The sequence below is a fragment of the Hyposmocoma kahamanoa genome, unplaced genomic scaffold (genome assembly GCF_003589595.1).
Source record: "Hyposmocoma kahamanoa isolate Upper Pololo Valley unplaced genomic scaffold, ASM358959v1 87, whole genome shotgun sequence".
Classification (NCBI taxonomy): domain Eukaryota; kingdom Metazoa; phylum Arthropoda; class Insecta; order Lepidoptera; family Cosmopterigidae; genus Hyposmocoma; species Hyposmocoma kahamanoa.
Window position 1 is genome coordinate 10,513,485 of NW_020654422.1, and position 21,033 is coordinate 10,534,517.

General features: G+C 36.6%; 2 protein-coding genes across 2 annotated transcripts; both read right to left on the reverse strand.

Annotated features, from left to right (window-relative positions):
• Window positions 1-67: 67 nt before the first annotated feature.
• On the reverse strand, window positions 68-9,675 carry LOC113235357 (heat shock protein 75 kDa, mitochondrial). Its single transcript, XM_026471036.1, has 9 exons — window positions 9,428-9,675; window positions 9,148-9,353; window positions 8,844-9,005; window positions 8,327-8,562; window positions 1,223-1,332; window positions 1,025-1,098; window positions 640-916; window positions 491-560; window positions 68-224 (listed from the first exon to the last, which is right to left on the reverse strand). Exons 1-9 carry the CDS (start codon window positions 9,576-9,578, stop codon window positions 68-70), a joined length of 1,443 nt encoding a protein of 480 aa, XP_026326821.1. The 5' UTR covers window positions 9,579-9,675.
• A 4,259-nt stretch (window positions 9,676-13,934) lies between these two features.
• LOC113235358 (protein GVQW3-like) lies at window positions 13,935-14,318 on the reverse strand. Its single transcript, XM_026471037.1, has one exon. The coding sequence runs from the start codon at window positions 14,316-14,318 to the stop codon at window positions 13,935-13,937; it is 384 nt and encodes a 127-aa protein (XP_026326822.1).
• Window positions 14,319-21,033: the final 6,715 nt, after the last annotated feature.

Genomic DNA, 21,033 nt, shown 5'->3' on the forward strand with positions numbered 1-21,033 from the left:
TTTTCAGTACAAATCGGCAATTTCATACTTTAACCCCTATTATTATACATTAATTGATTTATAGTTATCAATTTACCTTGTCTACCGAATTGTCACTGATGACGATACCTTCTTTCAAGAAAATAGAATATTCTCTATAGAATGAATCATATGCTACTGGGTCTTTTTGAGACTGTTCTACCATGAATTTAAGGAAACGATTGGTGAGTATTGTGCGAAGTTTGCTGGAAAATAAAACATACATTTAGGAAAACTTCAGCTTATCTTGCCTAGCAGTGGGAACATCAGCCTCGCGATCAATCCTTAAATGATAAATTTTATCTATTTCCTTTTTAAACATCTAGTACCATTGGCTTAAGAGTTAGTTTGATGTAGTCCAACAAAATATTATTACCAAAGGTACTAGTGCCAGAATAGGGTTTCCTGGGTAGCCATCTCGTGGGGAATAAATACAAATTAGAAGTAATTTAAAATTTGTTAAATAACTTACGTTATTAAAGCACTATTTTGCAGCAATTCTCTGCTAAGATTTAGAGGAATATCTTCTGAGTCAACCACACCTGAAATCAAATGTCTTGTAAGTATAAAATATTGTAGAAATAAATATTTAATTATTGTGTAGATAAATGCATAAATTACCTTTAACAAATCTCATCCACTTAGGAAGAATGTTATCAGCCTTGCTTTTGATCAATATTTTCCGCGAGTATAAAGAGACACCGACGTCAGAATCGCGGGACATTTCAAAGAGCCCTGGCTTTCCTTCAGGTACATAGAGCACAGCTCTAATACTTAATGGGGCATCTGTTTTATAGTGAAGTGTGAAACGGGGCTTATCGTAAGCATTGCTAATAAACTTGTAGAACTCAATATGTTGCTCATTTGTCACTTCTTTCGGCTCCATTAACCATAGGGGCTGCAAATTCAATAGATTGTTACTCTTTTACTATCTTTTAGAACATTTTCATCACATTCCAAAATTTTATTAAAAAGGGACAAACTTAACAGATTATCCTTCAATTACCTTAATTTGGTTAATTTGTTCCTCATTCAGGTATATGGGGCTGCTAATAAAATTGCTATATTTCATAATAATATCTGAAATAAAGAAAGAATCACAATTAAACAAATGTCATATTAAAATTATCATTAATTGTGACTCTGTGCAAAAGGGAATGAATAGATGAGGGTGTCGGGTTTCTTTGCTGTTTGCTGTACATACTTTTGACTCTTTCATCATCAGAGAACTCTCGACAGTCTGTTTTCAGGTGCACAACAATTTTGGTTCCAATTTGTACATTATCTGCTTCTTGAATCTCATACGTGCCAGAACTGGAATATTGAAAACAGATTTATTAGACACTACCTACTGCCCGCGACTTCGTGTGCGTAGAATAAGTACTTAGAGAAGCCTACTGTACCATACTAATTTTCATAGTTTTATTGGGTATTTCACCCGCTATAACATTTATTATTGTGACAAAAGTGCCTTCCCACCAGTTATATCGTTGAATTATACCATTAATAGCTTAAGTGGTACTAACATGTCCCATTTAAAACTGTAATGGTATAGGTGGCATTAGTTTATCCGAGTTATGCCATTGGATATTGATTAATAGTATAAATTGTGCTTGCATGTCACATTTAAAATTGTAATGGTATAGGTGGCATTAGTTTATCCGAGTTATACCATTGGATATTGATTAATAGTATAAATTGGACTGACATGTCCCATTTGCAACACTCATACAAATCTGTTTAGGTTTAAGAGTGTAAAGTAAAACTGTGTTAATGTTTTTGTAGTTATTAAATTTAAAAAAAAAATATAACTGTAATGGTATACGAGTGACAGGTCGAGACCATTTATACCAATGAATTATATCATTGTTAAAATTAAACTACTTTACTGTTAGCATATCTAATGGAGTAAAACTGTATACATTATGTATATAAATAATTAACTGTGTTTGACTACTGCAAGTGGTGGCAACCACAGACTTTATCTATATCTCGATATATGTCTGTAGTGGCAACCTTTAATTGAGTCAACACTTTAGCACTACTCCATTTGAATTAAAATTGTATTGTAATCAAAATTGTATGTATTAAGTGCATGACTTGTTTATTGTCCTAATTAAATAAAATAAAAATACAAAATAAAACCACTTTTAATATAAAAAAAAAACATAATAAATAAGTTGGGAAGTAACTGACTTAAAAACTTTGCTTAAAACGGAATCTTCCCCTAATTTGCCATGCTGTTACTATACGAAAGTTTATGTAATATAATAAACTTTTGGAAAATGGTTTTAAATATTATAATATGATCATATTTTCAGGTAGTTGACAACATTTCAAACTAAGGAAATGAAACTATTTTTCCCGATTTAAATCGCGTATATTAAAATTTGTTTTTTCAAACCGTCAACTTTTGTCAACCGTGACCATGGGACCTGTAAAGGGCCCGAAACGTCGGTTTGTTTGAAAAAACTAATATTCGCGACTTAAATCCGGAAAAATAGTTTCATTTCCTATGTGTAACAATCGCGAAAACCTAAGAACTCGAAACATTTCAAACTATCTATTTCAAATACTACTAAATACTTATATCTAAATAGCATAGATTAAATATTTAAATAAAGATGTTTTAAAATTCATATCACAACTTTCATACAATACACAACCTAAAAAAAATGGCATATCTGGTCCAAAGACCAAAAAGTGGCCTATGTGCTTGTCCTAGGTCTCATCTATCTCTATACCAAATTTGGTTCAGAGGTTTAGACAGAGAACAAATAAGTAACGAGAACGGAAACTCTTCGCCCCTCCGTAGCTTTAGATTCCGCAACACGACCCGCACTTCGACGGTCACATTGACTGAACGAGAACAAGGCTGTAGGCGAGTCGTTTTCGCGCTAAGACGGCTTTGATATTTAAATATAGTTTTCATTTATGCATTACGAAATTTTACGTTCATATACATAACATCATTTTACGTTACTATTTATAATGGTCGTGAATTGTGGCCATAACTTCGTGAGCTAGACAAGCGTTCTCGAATTTTCTATTTCTATTGCCGATAAATATTACGTAGTGAATATACCTAATTATCAACTAGGTAATGATAAACTTGGACACGCAATTTCAGATACTTTGGTTACTTTATTTAAAGGTACCTGTCCAAAACACAACATTTTAAGTGCTTTAATATATTTTTTAAATAAATCTTTAATATTATTCTAGTTAGTGAATTAATGAAAAATATAATATTGTATCGATATAAATACCTACGTAATGAACATGTAATTATTAGGATTCTATTATAGAATTATAGATAACAGATTAGCATTAGAATTTTCGCTATGTTGCCGCTGACTACGTAACGTAATAGTACGAGCAAGTGATGGGCATGGACGTAATAAATAAAATAATACGTCTATGGTGATGGGTAACCCTGCCACTTCACGCACACATTTGCGCGTGTGCAGATAGCGCCTTGCTGTATGTAGTAGAAGTAGAAGGTAAATAATTTTCCGAGTGTCCGAGGTGTGGTTTAGGTGTGAAAACATAACAGACACAATTACATTTGCACTTATAATATTAGGTTATGTCATATTCATATGCCAAACAGGCACCTGGAGATTGAGTTGAGGACACCAACTCGTCACACCATACCATACCATAGTGTACAGGACAGATATAGATTAAATAGATAGATTTAAGTACTTATCATTTATAACCTATTGTAACTTACTAGCTTCATAATTAAAAATATTTATGGTTCGGTCTTTTACTTCGCAATAGATAGATTAAGTAAAATATACAAATTGATAGAAAATATAAATAAAAAAAAGGCAAGCTTATCTTAGAAAAAGATTTCATCAACAGAATAATAATAGAATAGATGTAAAAGGTTAAATAAAACCGCGGCTCTCGTCACGGTATTGCTGAGGTCTAGCTGAGCGGCGGCTCTCGTTGCTCGAGTAGAGGTGGGCGTTTAAGCGGAAAGCACTTTAAAAAGTCTGCTTTTTTAAATAAGCGCATATACACGCTTTTCATTTAAGCGTAAGCGTTGGTCTATGTGCTTTTTTCTAAACGAGCTTTAAGAGCTCTCATGCCAAAAAAATTTTGACGTTGGCTCCGCCCAAATTTGTAAAACAAATTTAAGCTTGAAGTTCGCGTGACATGCGACAGGAGATGTTGAATTTTGCGCATTAAAAGTACCAAATTCGTTTTAGCGGAATAACTCTAAAACTAAAGGGATTAAAAAAAATCACAGACAGTTGTCGATCATGCATAAATATAATTAATTATCTAATTTTTGTCCTAATAACCTGTAGCTGTACTGAAGGGTCCCAAAAATCAAACTCACAACTGTATTTAACCACTCACTTAAACAACTTGATATCTTGACAATCTTACCACCACCCTGACGGATTCCACGGCAAAGCCTTATACAAATCTTGGTAACAACTTGATAGCGCATTTCGAGGATAAATCGAAAAAATGTGAAAATTAGAGGTCATTTCGTGATTTTTATCTATCGAGGAAACTTTATTGTTTTATGTTTCTGATTAATGTCTATGCTTGAATATATCGTGTAGTTACTTATACAATATTTTATTTCTAACTTTAAAGTGGATATACCCCTCTAAAATTAAATCGAAGATTAGGAATTTTTCCTCTGCTCCCTCTTAAGCGTCAAACTAAAAAGCGTGTGAAAAGCGCTTTTACAAGCATGCTTTTTAAACGTACGTTTTAACGTTAAAAAAATAAACAGTTTTTCCCATTTCAACGGTTGACAACTACAAATTTAAAGAACTAATTTTTTTGAATGCTTTTAAACGCCAATGAACAAAATGTTAATATGAATATGTTAAGTGATAAAGGTAAAGGCCCATTTAGATGGAGAGAGTTTCTCGCACGCTTCATGACGAAAACTCGTAGGCGATTATCGTAAGCAATAATCGCCGTAAGATTATCGTATCATAATGTTTACATTCAGGCAATATTAAAATCTCGCCTACGATTATGTCATACGAGATTCGCAAGCAACTTAATCGCCTCCTCGACTGTTTACACAGAGAAATATGTAGTAAGGAGATTCTTGCTCACGAGTTTTCGACTTGTCTAAACACGATATCGTATGACATTTTTTCAAGTTCATACGATTATCGTACAAATCGGTTCGAATCGTTTTGAGTGCGAGAATCGCCATTCGAGTTCAGTGATTACTGCGGTATTGACTATGGACATATCGAAATGACGCAAAAATCATTCAAATTTGGAACTGCTGATAATATTAAGTTTATTGCATTGTCATTGTAGAGAAATATTTTTTTTAATTTTATAACATTTCTTAATCCAAATTTTCTTTTCGTTCTCGTTTCATTAATTCTTGTCTTAGAAAAGCAGTGATAATCAAAACACCCTCGCGCACTGCACTCGTGGTAGAAACGGCTGGCACAGAAACTCGGAATACGATTTTCGCTTTCGAGTTCTGTTTACACGGAGACGTTCAATATTGAAAGGCGAGGCGATTATCGCTCACGTGGACGGTCGATAATCGCAAATGTTTAGACGAGGAAAGTTTTTTATATTCTTTCGATAATCGTATCTTCGAGACGATAAACTCTCTCCATCTAAATGGGCCTTTAGGGATAAAAGGCGCGCGCGACACGGCCAACGCGTTCGACAAGGACTCAATCACTGTCACTCATCCCAGTCGGTTGTGTTCCAGGTACCTGCTCCGCTCGTCCGACCGCTCGCCCGGTCGTGCCCCGCCGTTCGTCCGTCCCGCCGCTGCCGCGACCTACCTGCGCTCACCTGGTCGCACGTGTTCTTTTCAGAACCGGTGCTTCGTTACTAAGTATTTCTTTACTTATTTTACTTTCCGTATTTGTTTTATCGACATTTACTATTTCTCTTTCTTCTCTTTCAGCTTACCTAGTCGTGAGTTATTTTCAGAACGCCGACCGAACTCCCGCGCCAAAAAATCAGACTCCCCGCCCCTAAGGCAATAAAAGCCCAAAATGCAAACTCCCGCCCGTCCTCCGCCCAGGACAGACGCCTCTCCCCCGCGCATCCAAGCAGCACCCGCGCCGACATCTAAAGCCCCCGAACCAGCCCCGCTAATAGTCATCCGCTCAAAGGCCCGTTGGAGGGAACTTTCAAACCGCTGCAATAATCTCGGAATCAACTTCCTGAAAGCCAAGGCGTCCGAGCTTGGCATTAATGTCAAGGTCCAATCGTCGTCGGACCATCGCCACCTTACCTGTCTTTTAAATGATATGAGTGTAGACTACTACACTTACGCGCTCCCCGAGGAACGCGTACTCCGCGTTGTCATCTGCGGGCTCCCGAAGGAGCTAGATACAGAGATCATCGCCGCGGACCTCAAATCTCAAAACCTCCCTGTACATGAGGTTCACCGAATGTACAAAAGCCGTTCCCGTGAACCATACGACATGGTGCTCGCCTTCCCCTCCAAACCCGAAGGTAAGAAGGTCTTCAACCTGACTACCTGCTGCCAACTCACCGGCTTAACCGTTGAGCCTCCGCGCAAACGTGGCATGCCCAACTGTCAACTGTACGGTCACGCGGCCCGTAATTGCCGCTCGCAACCCCGCTACGTAAAATGCGCAGACTCCCACGCGACCTCAGCCTGCCCTAGGCCTAAAGACAGGTCCCAGTGCACCGAGTCATCTCGGTGTGTTCTGTGCAGGGTGTCCCATACCGCGAACTATCGCGGCTGTGCTAAGGCCCCCCGCCCTAACCACAAGGTGGCGGCGCGCACTGCGGCCCATCAGCAGGCTAGGGCACAACCACAGCCACTTATGTCCATCCGCGACTTCCCGGCCATCAGCCCTGCTCTCATAGCCCCACTATCGCCCCAATCTCCGTGGGTCAATCCCTCGCGCCAACGCCCCTGCGCCCCTTGCTCCGAAGCAGGCAAGCCTCATCACCCCCGCGGCCCCTAAGGCAAAACCACAGCCAGCGTCTTCTGCGCATCGACCTACCGCGAACGCTCCACGCCTCCCCGCGCCGATACCACCACCGACTCACTCCCTTAAGGACGACCTGGCCCTCGTGAGCCACTTTGTTAGCACCTTCAACGTTTTCGAAGTTAAAAATCTAGTCACGCTCCTCCGGGCCACCGACGGAAACGGCACCGCGCGTCTTCAAGCCATGTCGGGTTTCAGCTCGCTCGTACAGTCACTAAGCAAATTCTCCGCTTCTTCCTTCTCTCTCTAAATGGATTTATTAACCAGTAGGAGTAGAGTCAAGCACGATCAGTAAAGCTAGGCTTTTTTAACGCGGATGGCTTATCGAGCCAACGCGAGGAAGTCAACGCGAGGAAGTTCGAACCTTCCTCACAGACCACCAACTCGATGTCCTGTTAATTCAAGAAACCTTCTTAAAACCCTCCGCTCGAACCCCCATGTTTGCCAACTATTGATTAAACTCAGGCCTCGGCGGTACCATTATATACTACAAATGTTCACTTCACTGCATCCCTCTCGACCCACCCCCTACAACGTACATCGAGGCATCGACGTGTCGGCTCGGCTTCACCGGCCCACCCACATTTCGGCCTACCTGTCCTCTGATACCTTCCGATCGCTAATTCGCGAAGATCTGCAAGCCCTCTTGTCCCTAGGAGATTCTGTAATTCTGACGTGCGACCTTAACGCCAAAAATACTGCATGGTTTGTAACACCACCAACACGCGCGGTAACACCCTCATGACGCTATCTGAATCCATGCATTTCGATATAATTGCACCCACTATCATCATGACATCCTAGACGTAGCTTTATTCAAAAATATTGACCTTAGATTAGACTCAATCCAGGTCGTTCATGAATTAGTTTTGGATCACCGCCCTGTCCTCCTTCACCTCTCCCCTCGTTCGGACATAGCTCCCCTGAACCTTGCGCCCCCGTTAAATCGGTGTTGGACTGGGGGAAGTTGAATCATGACTTCACTTTCCTAGTCTGAACAGTCCAGCGCCCGCCCGCAACAGCAACTATAGGAAAGAAGACCTCAACAGTACCGTACGAAGCTGCAATACGGCTGTAACCAGCATTTGCATTTCGACTCTCGCCGTCCCGGAGCGTAAAGAACCACCAGCTCAGTGGCGGTAAAACTCCCGTGCCGTACACATTGGTATTTTGTACAATAACATTTGGTGGTATTAAATAAATAGTATTAGTTTTGTGGTTTTTCCTTAACCATGCCACATGATCAAGCAAGTTAATGAGTTACGGCCTCAAAGAGAAAATTATACTTTATTACATTTGCAAAGAAGTAAATGTCTACTAACCCATCAGAACTCCACTTATAACCTAGAGATCCAGTCTTACTGCTCTTAGTAAACACTTCAATCTTTTCAGCTACCATGAAGGCTGAATAAAATCCCACTCCAAATTGACCAATGATGCTATTTGCATCACTGGCTCCTGTTTTCTTCACTTCCTCAATGAAAGATTTAGATCCTGAACGAGCTATGGTGCCCAAGTTTTGAACCAGTTCTTCTTTGGTCATACCAATACCGGAGTCCTTTTTGTAACAGAAAAAAATGTTTAAAGGGGTTTGTTAAATACTGTTATGACACTGCAACATTAAGTGAGATTTAACAGAACTGCCGGCCCAAACAAGATGTCAACAGGTGTCAACAGGTTTGTTTCTAAATCATGTCATAGGATTAGATTAAAAATAGGGCTGCCAATACCAAGCCACCCGTGTTGTCGGGTTGGCGGGTTCGATCCATAGAAAAAAAAATATTTATAATGCATATAAATAATCTTTCAGAAGTGATTGTACAAATTCAAAATATGTACCTGGAATATAATAGTTCGATTTTGCTTATCTGTGGTTAAACGAATTTCCAATGGCCGATCAGTTTCTTGCAGCTGGCCAGCATCAGGAGCTGAGCTGACTGTTAGGTACCGGAATTTTTCCAGAGCATCACTGGCATTTGATATTAGCTCTCTGATGAATACCTGAAAAATTAGTTCGCAATTTAACATATATTAGAAACACATTAAAATGCAATAGCGTCTCAAATATACTGTCAATATTGTTATGCTTTCTATTAATTCAATAGTTATACATCAAAAGTCTATCTTTGGTTTAACAACTTACTTCTTTATCAGAGTACAAAGACCTCGCAACAATATCAAGTAGCATACGAGTTTCAGCCTGAAATTCTTTTTTTTCTGATTCACCCTTCACAATTTCGGTCTGTCTTTGTTGAGTGCTTGTTAGTTTCTCTTCAGTGTCCACCTGTTTTTCTTCAGGGACGGCTGCTGTAGCTTCAGTGCTGTACTGTTTTATTGCATTAGAATTACCTGCAAAGGATGTGTAGTTTGTACTAATATCATAGGTTTACACACAACCCAATAAATTATATGACATACCATACCTGATAGTTTGATTACTTCAAATGAAGTGATTCCACGATTAACCGATTCAATATTATGTCTCAAAAATTTTGAATATTTGTTCGCCGACTGCAAAAATAACCTTCTTGCGCATAATGTTGAAGTACCCAGTTTAGCACGTAGCGCTGCCATTATTTCGATTTGAAACTATGGAATCACTAAATTTCCCCCTGAAGTGTATTGAAAGCTTTCAGTCGATTTCTTATTTGAAGAAGGCTTTATAATTCGCGAACGCGAAAACTGAAACAACAAAAGTGATAAAATGCAAGAGTCCCTATATTGCCCAACAACGTAATGTACGACACAGTAATGCTCGGCACGAGAATTGTCGAAAATGTCGACTCCCTATATTGCCCAACAACGTAATCACAAACTAATAAGAGATACTACGTAACGTAATGTACGACACAGTAATGCACGACACGAGAATGTCCACCCCAGAATCCGATGCATACGGCCTCTGATTGGCTGCGTGATCTATATTCCTATTGGTGGAATCTGTCTGACAATTCACGAAAAGAAATGAGTCGTGTTCACAATGAAGCTCAAATTGAGCTCAAAGCAAGCATCAAACGTCAAAAATTATAACCTTTGCGATAATGTTATTTTTCGATATTTTCAAATTTTTTAGTAAAAGAAATGTCCGACAACTTCAAGTGAAACTTGACGGTTTTGGTGCGTTGACTGTGGAAGGTAAATCCGTGTGAAAAAGAGGTAAAAAATCAGAGAAAACGCTTGAATCCATTATTGTTTTACACAACGATATCCAGGTATTATCGTGTTCTACACGAAACAATACAAGAGCCTTTGGATCAAACGGCCCTTTGAGCAAAAGAAAATACAATAACTATATTTTCTCAGAATAGAAGAAGTGAAAAACGTAAGTTATTAAGTAGGTATGCAAAATTAATTAGTAATTATTCGTCATTATCATCATCAGCCTATCCATTTCAAGTTCTCCACTGTTGAAGCACCTGCCTCCCCTCAGACGTGGAAGTTAAAATATAATTCTTCAGCGCAGGTTGATGGATTTTACATGCCTTTAATAGCTTGTGATGTTTTCTGATACCACCAGAGCAGTCAAATGTACACTCAGATTGTCTGTTAAAAAGTATATCAGAAAACGCATTTTTAGATACCCAGACAGATCTCTCTACATATCTATAGGTGTAATACAATAATTATAAACAATACAAACTCAAAATGAAAACCTAACCTCAATATGGCAACTAAAGTGTGAGTACTAGTGTTTTTTTAATTGTTTCAGGCATTCTAGACATTTTCTTCTTCCTCACTACTGTACTGCAGCACAAGCTAAAGCTGCACCTAGATGAGCACCAGAATTATTAAGTGCATCTACTTCCATTTAATGGCAAACTGCCCTAACATCAGTTATTATTGAAGTGCACTAACTAGGAAGCTGCAAGCATACCAAGTATTACCAAGATCTCGAAAGCACAATGGCCATTGATTATTTTGAGTGAATAAGAGAACTGTGAAATAGTGTTAGTAATGTGGGGCGAGGACCTATACCCACACATTTGTTTAATCTATGTGGATGTTGCATACATAGATTTAGTATATAGGTACCCATAGATTGGCAATGCAAGTGAAAGAGAGTTAGTATACACGTATGTTAGAACGAGATGGGTAGACGAGACCACTTCATTATAAGCTATGAGGCTATATGAACCTAGGGTCAGCTGACAACGAAACAAATTTCGTTTATTTTTGAAAAATAATTGGTTTTAAAATGTGAAATAGTGTTAAAGGGACGTTTATTAGTCATTGTAAAGTTTTCAGTGTCCGGATGTAACTTATCTAAAAAGGAAAACTCGCAGAATTGTACATTTCACATGTAAGTACTATTTAAATTTTTAGCTGTCTAAAAGCACTACCACAAAAGTTTTTTACTTAAATATATCCGTAAAATTATACCATTCAAGTGCATTAATAACCCAAATGTATACGAATTCAATTAAAAAATATATCAAATACGTGAATTTCTGAAATTCATAACCCCACTTTCATAGAGATTGACGCAATCGATAATATGTTATCGAGATGTCATTAACTGAAAAAAAGAAAGGCAAAGGCGTGACTTGCATACAGCCGAAATCATCTTCATACTTAATTTTTTTTATTTATTGAATCAGAAATTTCTGGATTTAGTACTTTATATTGAATTAATATTGCATTAGTACATTATATTTTGTTTACATTAAAACGAAAATTTCTTTTAATAGCATAGTTGAGGCACCCATTTTTTATGTTAATTATTGTTGTTGATTCAGATTTCCTCAAAACATTGAAGTACGACAGAAATGGCTTATAAAGCTAAAGAAAGAAGACTTTCCAAAAAGTTTTCAAAAATATGCAGCAAACAAACACTTTGAGGAAAAATGCTTTTAAACAAAACGCCTTTAGAGGCAAGCAAAGAGTAAAGCTACGTTCTGGTTCTGTACCCACATTATTCATGCGGTATGTCTTACAATTAATTGATTTTTGTGTAGCACTACTCTCATCAACAAGAAATCAGCGATTTATTGTTGTTAGAGTTCTGTTCTGTTCCAAAATACGATACTGATTTTTTTCAAATTTGGTACACATATTCATTTGTGTGACCAAAACGTGCAACGTAAATAAATTAATTCTAAATTTTTAAGTCACTATTGGGAGGGAAAGTTCTTAAGAATATATATTTTTTGTAATTATGAAATATAAATATTTTTAAGTTGTTTAAGAAAATAGACAAAAATTGATCATTCTACCCTTTATCTTCGAAACTACAGAGCCTAAAGTTTTGAAAAAATACAGAAATTGTCTTTAAATTTCCTACTATTGCGCGAATAAACCTATATTTGCTGTTGGAATCTATTGGAGAACATATTCTTCAACTACAATGTTAAGTTTGTACCGAAACCTCTCCGCGCAAGTTGAACTCGCACTTGGCCGGTTTTTTGGTTCTATTACTTATCTGCAAATTCACTGCTGTGATACACTTCTATGTTATCATATCATACAATAATTATAATAGTTATATTTGTTTGTAGGTTGCGGTCGTCAGCTTGGTTCGTGGCCTCCATACTATCGCGCCGTAACTGATCATGGGTCTTATCACCATTTTGTAGAGCCATAGTGTTGTCTTGGGTGAAAGTCCCCATTGTTTACCTACCATCCTGTGGCACTACCAGAAGGTGATAGTAGCTTTCTTAATTTTCTATTGAATCATTAATTAACTAGTTAATTAACGTCTCGGTATTTTGCGTTAAGACATTTTGGTGAATACAACGAAGTGAAATGCCGGTGTAATATGTTAATCGATATTAAAGTTAAATCAGTGGATGGCGCAACACTATTTATCTTGCACACATGCACATTATACGCACACAGATGTATTTTTGTTTTGGTCTCGTCTCCAATACGTCAGGGCCAATCTATGGATATACTAAATCTATGGTTGCATATGTACTTAAAATATAATAATAATATGTAACAAAACTATTTAAATTCTATTCTGGTAGTTTACAAATAGTTTTATATTGAACGTCTGGGTACGCAAGAGGTGATAATGAATAATAAACAGCTAAAATATATGAGAATTTTCATTTATTTTTCACACAACATAAAAATCAGGTGTTGCAATAGTCACTTAGGTAGCGACTCAGCAGGCTCATGTTAACTTTAATTTAAAATATTCTATTGAAGCAAATAATTTGTATTATTTGATACTATAATCGCATTGTATATACACAAAGGTTTTTATTTTGTTTTAGCTCATTCTTGAGACGTCACTTGTCAACCAACTCATGTTCCATGTCTGTGAATAAATACATTGTTTACTCTAAATGTAATTCTGTGCTTTATATAATGTATCTGCTGCACCTGAGTATAACAGTTACGCTGACTCTGACTTTGCAGGCAATAGTGGTCGGTGTTCCTACTCAGGATCATCATTCCTTATTCAAGGAGGAGCTGTTTCGTGGCAGAGCACAAAACAACATATGAAACAAATAATTTGTATTATTTGATACTATAATCCCATTCTTCTTTTAAATGTTATGGCCCCATCGAAATAATCAATGATTTTGCCAATGTCAAGTAAAAATAACTATGTACGGTAGTTTAACATTATTATAAAAATTATACAAAAAAAATGGCGATTTCGTCAATGTTCTGTGATTTTTATAGTCCCATTGTATATGGTACTTGGTGTAACGGGCTGGTGTCCGCAACTCGACGTCAAGGCGCCTATTTTACCATTGTATACATTGACTTATGATTGTATATAAACAAAGGTTTTTACTTTATGTTTACAGGGTCCGCCCCAAAAGTATCGAACATTTTTCAGGAAAAATACTTTTATTGAACTTATCGGTACCATACATTAGTACTCTTCAAAATAACACCCTTCAGCATCGATGCACTTTTGTAGGCGAGTTTTCCATGCCCGGAAGGCCCCCTGGAAGACGTCAACGGGTAGGTCCTTCAGCGCCCTCGTCGTAGCTTCTTGGATGTCCTTAATTTTGTCCTTAATTGCAACTCCTCGGTCACGATGCGATGCACGGTCGACTTGGCGATGTTGAGGGTCTGTGCTATCAACCGCACTCCTTGACGACGATCCTCGTTGAGAAGCTGACGCACACGGTCAACGTTCTCGTCGGTCCGCGATGTTGAAGGACGACCAGAGCGGGCTTCGTCGGTCACCTCTTCCCTTCCGTCACGGAACATCTTGTGCCACTTCCTGACCGAGGATTCGGACAAGGCTTTGTCCTTGAAGGCCTGTTTAATCATCTCGTTGGTTTCCACAGTATTTTTGCCGAGTAGAACACAAAATTTCACTGCGTACCTCTGTTCTAACGGATCCGTCATCGCGCTACTTTTAAAAACTTCGACGAGGTGTCGTTTAGAGCTCTACGCGAACGCACGTCCTGCCGCTCCAGGTGCTCGGAGCCAACTGGGACCGGTCGCGCTGTATCGGCTAGATCCCCCCACCACTTTCTGTTGCCAAGCGGAGCGCTTCCCGCCGTTCGGCAACACTCCCAAAAAAAATGTTCGATACTTTTGGGACGGACCAGATATGTCACTCTTGTCAAGTAACTCATGTTCCGTGTCTGTGGATAAATACGTAGTTTACTGTCTGTGGCTAAATGTGTAGTTTAAACGTAATTCTGTGCTTTTTAAAATGTATCTGCTGCACCCGAGTGTAACATTCTTCACAAACCTAACAAAATAATAAAATAATGGGCAACTTGGCCAGTGTAATAATAAGAAATGAGCACCACGGTCCTGGAGATGTTGTAAAGTACATAGTATAGCAGACACCAAATCATGTATAAGGTTTGCTATTTAAATATGAATAAATGTAAAAATATTAGACAACATCACAAATATTACTCTGATGCCAAAGTAAGGTACATAAAGCACTTGAGTTATGGAAATTTTAAACATAGACTACACGAACACTCACGCAGCACCACACGCAGCACCAAGATAATTTTCATTATGGTACATAGTTGTCTATGAAGACAATATAGAAAAGTATGAGAAAAATTATTTTTTTTTAATATTAGTTTTACGGCATCGGAATAAATCCATCAAGCCAAATCGTCAATTACTTTTTTTCCTATTTTTTAAATAAAACTTTTTTCTTTCAATGTATTCTTCTAAGTAATCTCTTCAATGGTGGAAAGAATGTTTGCATATATATGTTCATAAGTCTTCGTATTCTGTAGTAAAGATGGCAAGAGGCGGGGGATGTCTTCTTCTTTATAAATCTTTAGTAGGCCATCTATAAGAAGCAGTCTTTGCACACTGAAGGCAGGGCAATGTAGAAGTAAGTGATCGAGAGTGGCTTCATCAGTATTACAATGTTCACATGTAGCTGAATTTCTAAGTTTTAATCTGTTCAAATGAGCTGCGAATTTTCCATGTCCAAAGCGTAATCTGTTGATGGTTGTTATAAATTTTCTTGATGGTGATTTTAAGTTAAAGTACCAGGGTTTCGTGGGAATATTCTTCTGTATTTCTCCATACCATTTTCCCTTCAATTGTTTCGTGTATTCCCAATCTCGTGACCAAATATCAAACATACGAGTTTTCAGTACTGAATAGTAATCGGTCATAGGAACTGATGGTGGTGAATAATAATATGATGATGGATCAATTTCATTAATGTTTGGTACATTAATTTTCATTATACTATCCACAACTTCGTTCCCCGTTATTCCTGAATGTGATGGCACCCATATAAATTCTATACGTTTATCTTTAATTTCATATAAATATTGTCTGATTTTAATGATATAGATATTAGTTTTGTAAGATATTTTATGACTCTCCAGGCAATTTAGTACACTTAAGGAATCAGTTACGATCAGGAAAAAGGAGTGATTGATGTTTGATAAATATTGAAGTGCCGCATATACAGCATAAGCTTCAGCTGTAAATATCGAAGTATTCTTGTCCAGATTAAAGCAGCGGCCAAATTTAGCAGTCGAATCATAATAGGCAGCTTTAGCGTTATCTTTGGTTTTGGATCCATCTGTGTAAATATTCCGATATTGTTGCTTCTTGTTATTAATATACAACAGAAATTCATCATTATTTAGAAGTTTTTCTTTGCAGATCACAGGACTCACAAGCTGGATTTCCAAAGTACTAAGTACCCACTGCTCATTATGATCTATGTACTTACATAATGTTTTTAACTCATTAATATGTTCCCCTTGTAATAAATTGTTATCTTCAAACAAACAAAAATATTGCCTATTGGCTAAAACTTTCATTGTGAATTTTTCTGTAAGATATTGAAGTCTTACATCAATTGGACATATACCAGCCTCTGTCTCTAAAGAATTAATGGGTGTAGAACATATTGCACCAGTTATGATTCGAAGACCTTTGTTTTGAATGACTTCCAATTTTCGAAATAGGGATGGGCTCAAAAATTTTCCAAAAACTATTAAACCATAATCATAGTGACTTCTAACAATTGCCTTATAAATGATATTTAAAAGTTTGGGGTCCATACCCCAACTTACACTCGCTAAATGGCGCATTATATTTACACTTTTTTGCATTTTATTCACTATTTTATTAACATGGGAACCAAAAAGCATTTTTGAATCGAATACTACTCCTAGAAAATTCTTTTCCTCAACTAAACTTATTTTTACAGAACAATATTTTATATTGATATGTACAGGGTTAAAATCAAACTTTTTACCAAATAACATTGCAGAACTTTTAAGGGGATTAATATCCAAATTTAACTTTGTTTTATAATATTGATACATACAATTTAAGCCTTCACTGATAGTGTTTTGTGCTTGTAATAAATTTCTACTAGATGTGTGCAACACAATATCATCAGCGCACTGTAAAAAATATAGATTACTCAACTTCAGGAATTGATGTAATTGTGCAGTGTATAATATATAAATCAGAGGTGATATTGTTGCTCCTTGCATTACGCCTTTAAATGCCTTCTTTGGGCCATATAAAGTATGATCAAATTTAACATAAACTGTTCGAGAATAAAAAAAATTAAAAATCCATTTAGATATTTTGCCAGGAATGTTATAGCTATGTAGAATTTTGACCAATTTGAATAAATCGACATTATCAAATGCACCACTAACATCTAAAAACACACTAATCAAATAACTGTGATTATTGAAAGCATTTTGTATGTCACCACCAAATTTCAACAAACTATCTAAAGTACCACGACCTTTACGGAATCCAAATTGATCAGGAGGTATAATATATCTTGATTCTACATATAATTCTAATCTATTTTTTAACATGTTTTCGAATACTTTTCCCATGCATGAAGATAATGATATTGGTCGATAGGAGTCGGCTAAACTTGGATCTTTATCCGATTTTAAAATAGGAACAACGGCTATATTTCTCCACGTATCAGATATCTCATTACATTGCCATAAATTATTAAAAATTTTCAGCAATACTAATTTAGCTGAGCGATGAAGACGTTTAATTAAAATATATGGAATGTCATTTATACCAGGTGTGGTGTCATTTTTATTATTTACGGATAAATGAAATTCTTCTTCAGAGAAAGGCAAATTTAAATGAACGTTTAAGTCATTACTTTCAAATAAATCATTAAGTTGTTCGATGTCATTATTACCTGATGATCTACTTGATGCAATTTTATCTAAAAAATCGTTTATGAAACCGTTAGTTTTGGATTTTGGACTTGAATTTTTTCTATTAAAGACTTTAACTAATTTCCATACTGTACTGATAGGCGTATTTCTATTGAAACTGGTGCAAAAATGTTTCCAACATAAAATTTTCTGTTCTCTAATAGTTAGTTTTTTGAGTGTATCGATTTTTTTGTAAGTCACATAATTTTCCATTGTTGGATATCTTCTATAATTATAAAGTGCTAATTTGCTCTGGTTTACCGCATTAGCGCAGGTATCGTTCCACCAAGGAACAGGTTTTAGAATTTTTTGCCCACTATTGATTATTTTATGTACTGGAATAAATTCTTTTCGTAAATCAATTAGGATTTTACAAAAAAATTCATATGCTTCAAGAGCATTTTCTTCAATTAACAACTCTTCAAAAAGACAACGAGATTTATTAGTGTATTCTACCCAATCAGCTTTTTTATATAAAAATTTTTGAAAACATTGTGAATATTCATATCGATCGGCTGTAATGGTTAAATCAACTATAGTAGGGAAGTTCAGGCTGCCCAAAGTATCATCAGAATATACTGACCATTCCGCTGAAGCGGCTAAAGTTGAAGAACTAAATGCAATATCAATAGCTGAAACTGATTCATTAGGACGATTGACTGTCGTTGATGCACCAGTGTTTAATATACACATATTTAAATCATCTAACAGGTCAATAATTTTTGTTCCTCTAGGATTAATATTACCTGAACCAAAAGCCGTGTGTCGTGCGTTAAAATCTCCCATAACTAAAATAGGAGCTGGCACTGAACATAAAATGCTTCTTAAAACAGAAATTGGAAAACGACCCTTACGTGGTGGACAATACACATCCAAAATTGTAAATGAGCTATCTGTTGTTTGTACTTTTATGGCTACGGCTTGAATACTATCATTGCTTACAATGGGATTTTCGGAACATTTAATTGCGTTCCTACATAAAATGGCAACACCACCTTGCCTGGTGCCGGTATCATTTCTGTTGTCTTTACGAATTAATTTGTAACGTGTTTGTAACCTCTAAAATAAACAAAATCTGTGGGTTTTAGCCATGGAATTAATAAGTACTTCGTACAACTACTTATTAATTCCATGGTTTTAGCTAAGTTTCATTTAAAATACAAATATCTACATTGAATTTGTGCAAAAATTGATTAAGAGGGGCTGTTTTGGCTCAACTGTACATTACCATCGCACGAGTTGAGAGTTGAAATTAATATGGTGAATAGATTACATAGTTAGCAGTGTAATCCTAAAATATTAGCTTTAGGAAACTCGTACTTTTGATAATAAAAATTATTGAAATATTCGAAAATATATGATAGGAAACAGGTTTTATAGGTTAGGAAAGCACAGCGTTTGGTTGTTGCAGTATTTTTTTTTAAATAACGCAAAAAAATAAACATTTTCGTAAAAAAAAATGAACGAAATTCGAAAATGTTTATTTTTTTTGCGTTATTTCAAAAATTTTCCGCAGTATTGAATTAAACAGCACAAATTAATACGTAATTGTAAATTTAACATAGAAATTTACTATAATTAGTATGTAAGCTTTTATTTTTGAACAATTATTTTTTGTTGCAAAAAAATAACGAAACGCGTAAAGAACGCCATGTTGTTTGTTGTTGTTTACTGTTTGATGTATGCATCAATTAGAATTTTGCGTTTTTGCCTGGTTTTAGGTTTAAATTTAGTTTTTCATATAACACAGGAAGTGGTGTTGGGGGGGTGGTTTGGGGGTGGGTTTTTCCCGCTAGGGGTTCGGGGGGAGGGGTTTACCCCGCTCTTTGGTGCGAAAACATGATTTATTGAGGTTATTTTTTTCGAATTTTCAAAAATTAAATTCTCGAAAACTATTAACTTCCTAACTTTGAAACTTTGCACGAAGGGTTCCCTCCCCCCCCCCCTTCCCCCCCTTCCCCCCACCCCTCAAATCGTGCGATGGTAATGTACAGTCCTTCCTAACGAAGTGTTAACAATAGCATTAAGTATTTTTTCGTTATTTATAACATCACTCAATAAGTCTTTGTTTTTTTTTTGTGGTTGAGATTGAGAAGAACTCACTACTTTGGCAAATTTCTGAGTTAAGGCTGGGAAATAAGCACCCAACGTGTTTTTATTTGTAATTTTAGCTTTATTTTCAATTATTTTTTGCTGTTTTACTGGACATATTTTAGCCACAGCAATATGCTCTCCTTTACAATTGATACATAAAGGCTTATCGACATTGGTACAATCTTTATATGAATGTTCTTGAGAACAGATTGAACATACAACATTTCTTTTGCAATATTTGGTTGTGTGTCCAAAACCCATACATTTGTAGCATTGTAATACAGGCTTAATATACTCTTCCACAGGAAGTGTACATAGACCATAACTTACTTGAGCAGGGAGTGCATTACCAGCGAATGTCAGTGAAACTGTCTGCAACGGGACGATACCTTCAGAAGTCTTCTTGGTGAATCTTCGGACAGATAATATTTTCTGGGAACTGATCAATTTATCAAATCAATGCTTGCATGTTAAGTCCGTTGGGATGAATTTGATAACTCCTGTGTATTCTGAATTGGAAGCCGGAATAAAAGCCTTAATTTCATGTGAAGATAAGAATGATGTATTTTTGAGCAACGAGTTGGCATTTTTTGGATTAACAAAAACAATTGCGTATTTCAGTGCATTTACACGTTTTATTTCTTTCACCCCTTTGTTATATCTATGTACTGAATATGTTATTCAAATAAATTGGATCTTTGTTACCGAACCTGATGTTTTCATTGGTGCTTTATATATATACTGGAAAGATAGTACCTGGAGAGTTTTTCTTATGTAATTTTTTCTGTAAAATGGTGCATGTTTACTGTCTTCTTCGTCATCTGAGATGGGTGTATCAATTGCAGTTTTGCGTTTCTTGCTAAGTTTTGTGCTATTACCTCCACTATCGGAGGCCATCGCGATCGTTTTGCACTAGTCACAAGCTAGTTTACTTGCAAATTAGCTCCGAAAAATTTATTTCAAAATTGGCAAAAATTGTCGAACTTCCCGCCTCGAAAGTTCCCGCCTTTTTTTTTTTGAGAAAAGTTAATTTTCTACAGTGACATTTCTTTTTTCTTTTTTTTATAATTTATTAAGGCTTTGGCAAAGTCTTTGAGTACTAGCGAGTGCTTTTGAGTACTTGCGAGTGCCTTTGAGTACTAGCGAGTGCTTTTGAGAGCCTTTGAGTGCCAACGAGTGCCTTTGAGTACTAGTGCGTACCTTTGAGCGCCCGCGAGTGCCTTTAAGTGCCTGTGAGTACTATCGAGTGCCTTTGAGTATTAGCGAGTGCTTTTGAATGCCTACGAGTGCTTTTGAATGCCTACGAGTGCTTTTGA

What these genes read in the sequence shown, in the direction of transcription:
- LOC113235357 (XM_026471036.1), bottom strand. Translation starts at nt 9,578, where the DNA reads ATGGCAGCGCTACGTGCTAAACTGGGTACTTCAACATTATGCGCAAGA. An exon ending in CTTTGTACTCTGATAAAGAA is followed by an intron (nt 9,006 to 9,147) that starts GTAAGTTGTTAA and finishes CTAATTTTTCAG; the next exon opens with GTATTCATCAGAGAGCTAAT. An exon ending in CAAAATAGTGCTTTAATAAC is followed by an intron (nt 225 to 490) that starts GTAAGTTATTTA and finishes TTTATTTTCCAG; the next exon opens with CAAACTTCGCACAATACTCA.
- LOC113235358 (XM_026471037.1), bottom strand. Translation starts at nt 14,318, where the DNA reads ATGACGGATCCGTTAGAACAGAGGTACGCAGTGAAATTTTGTGTTCTA.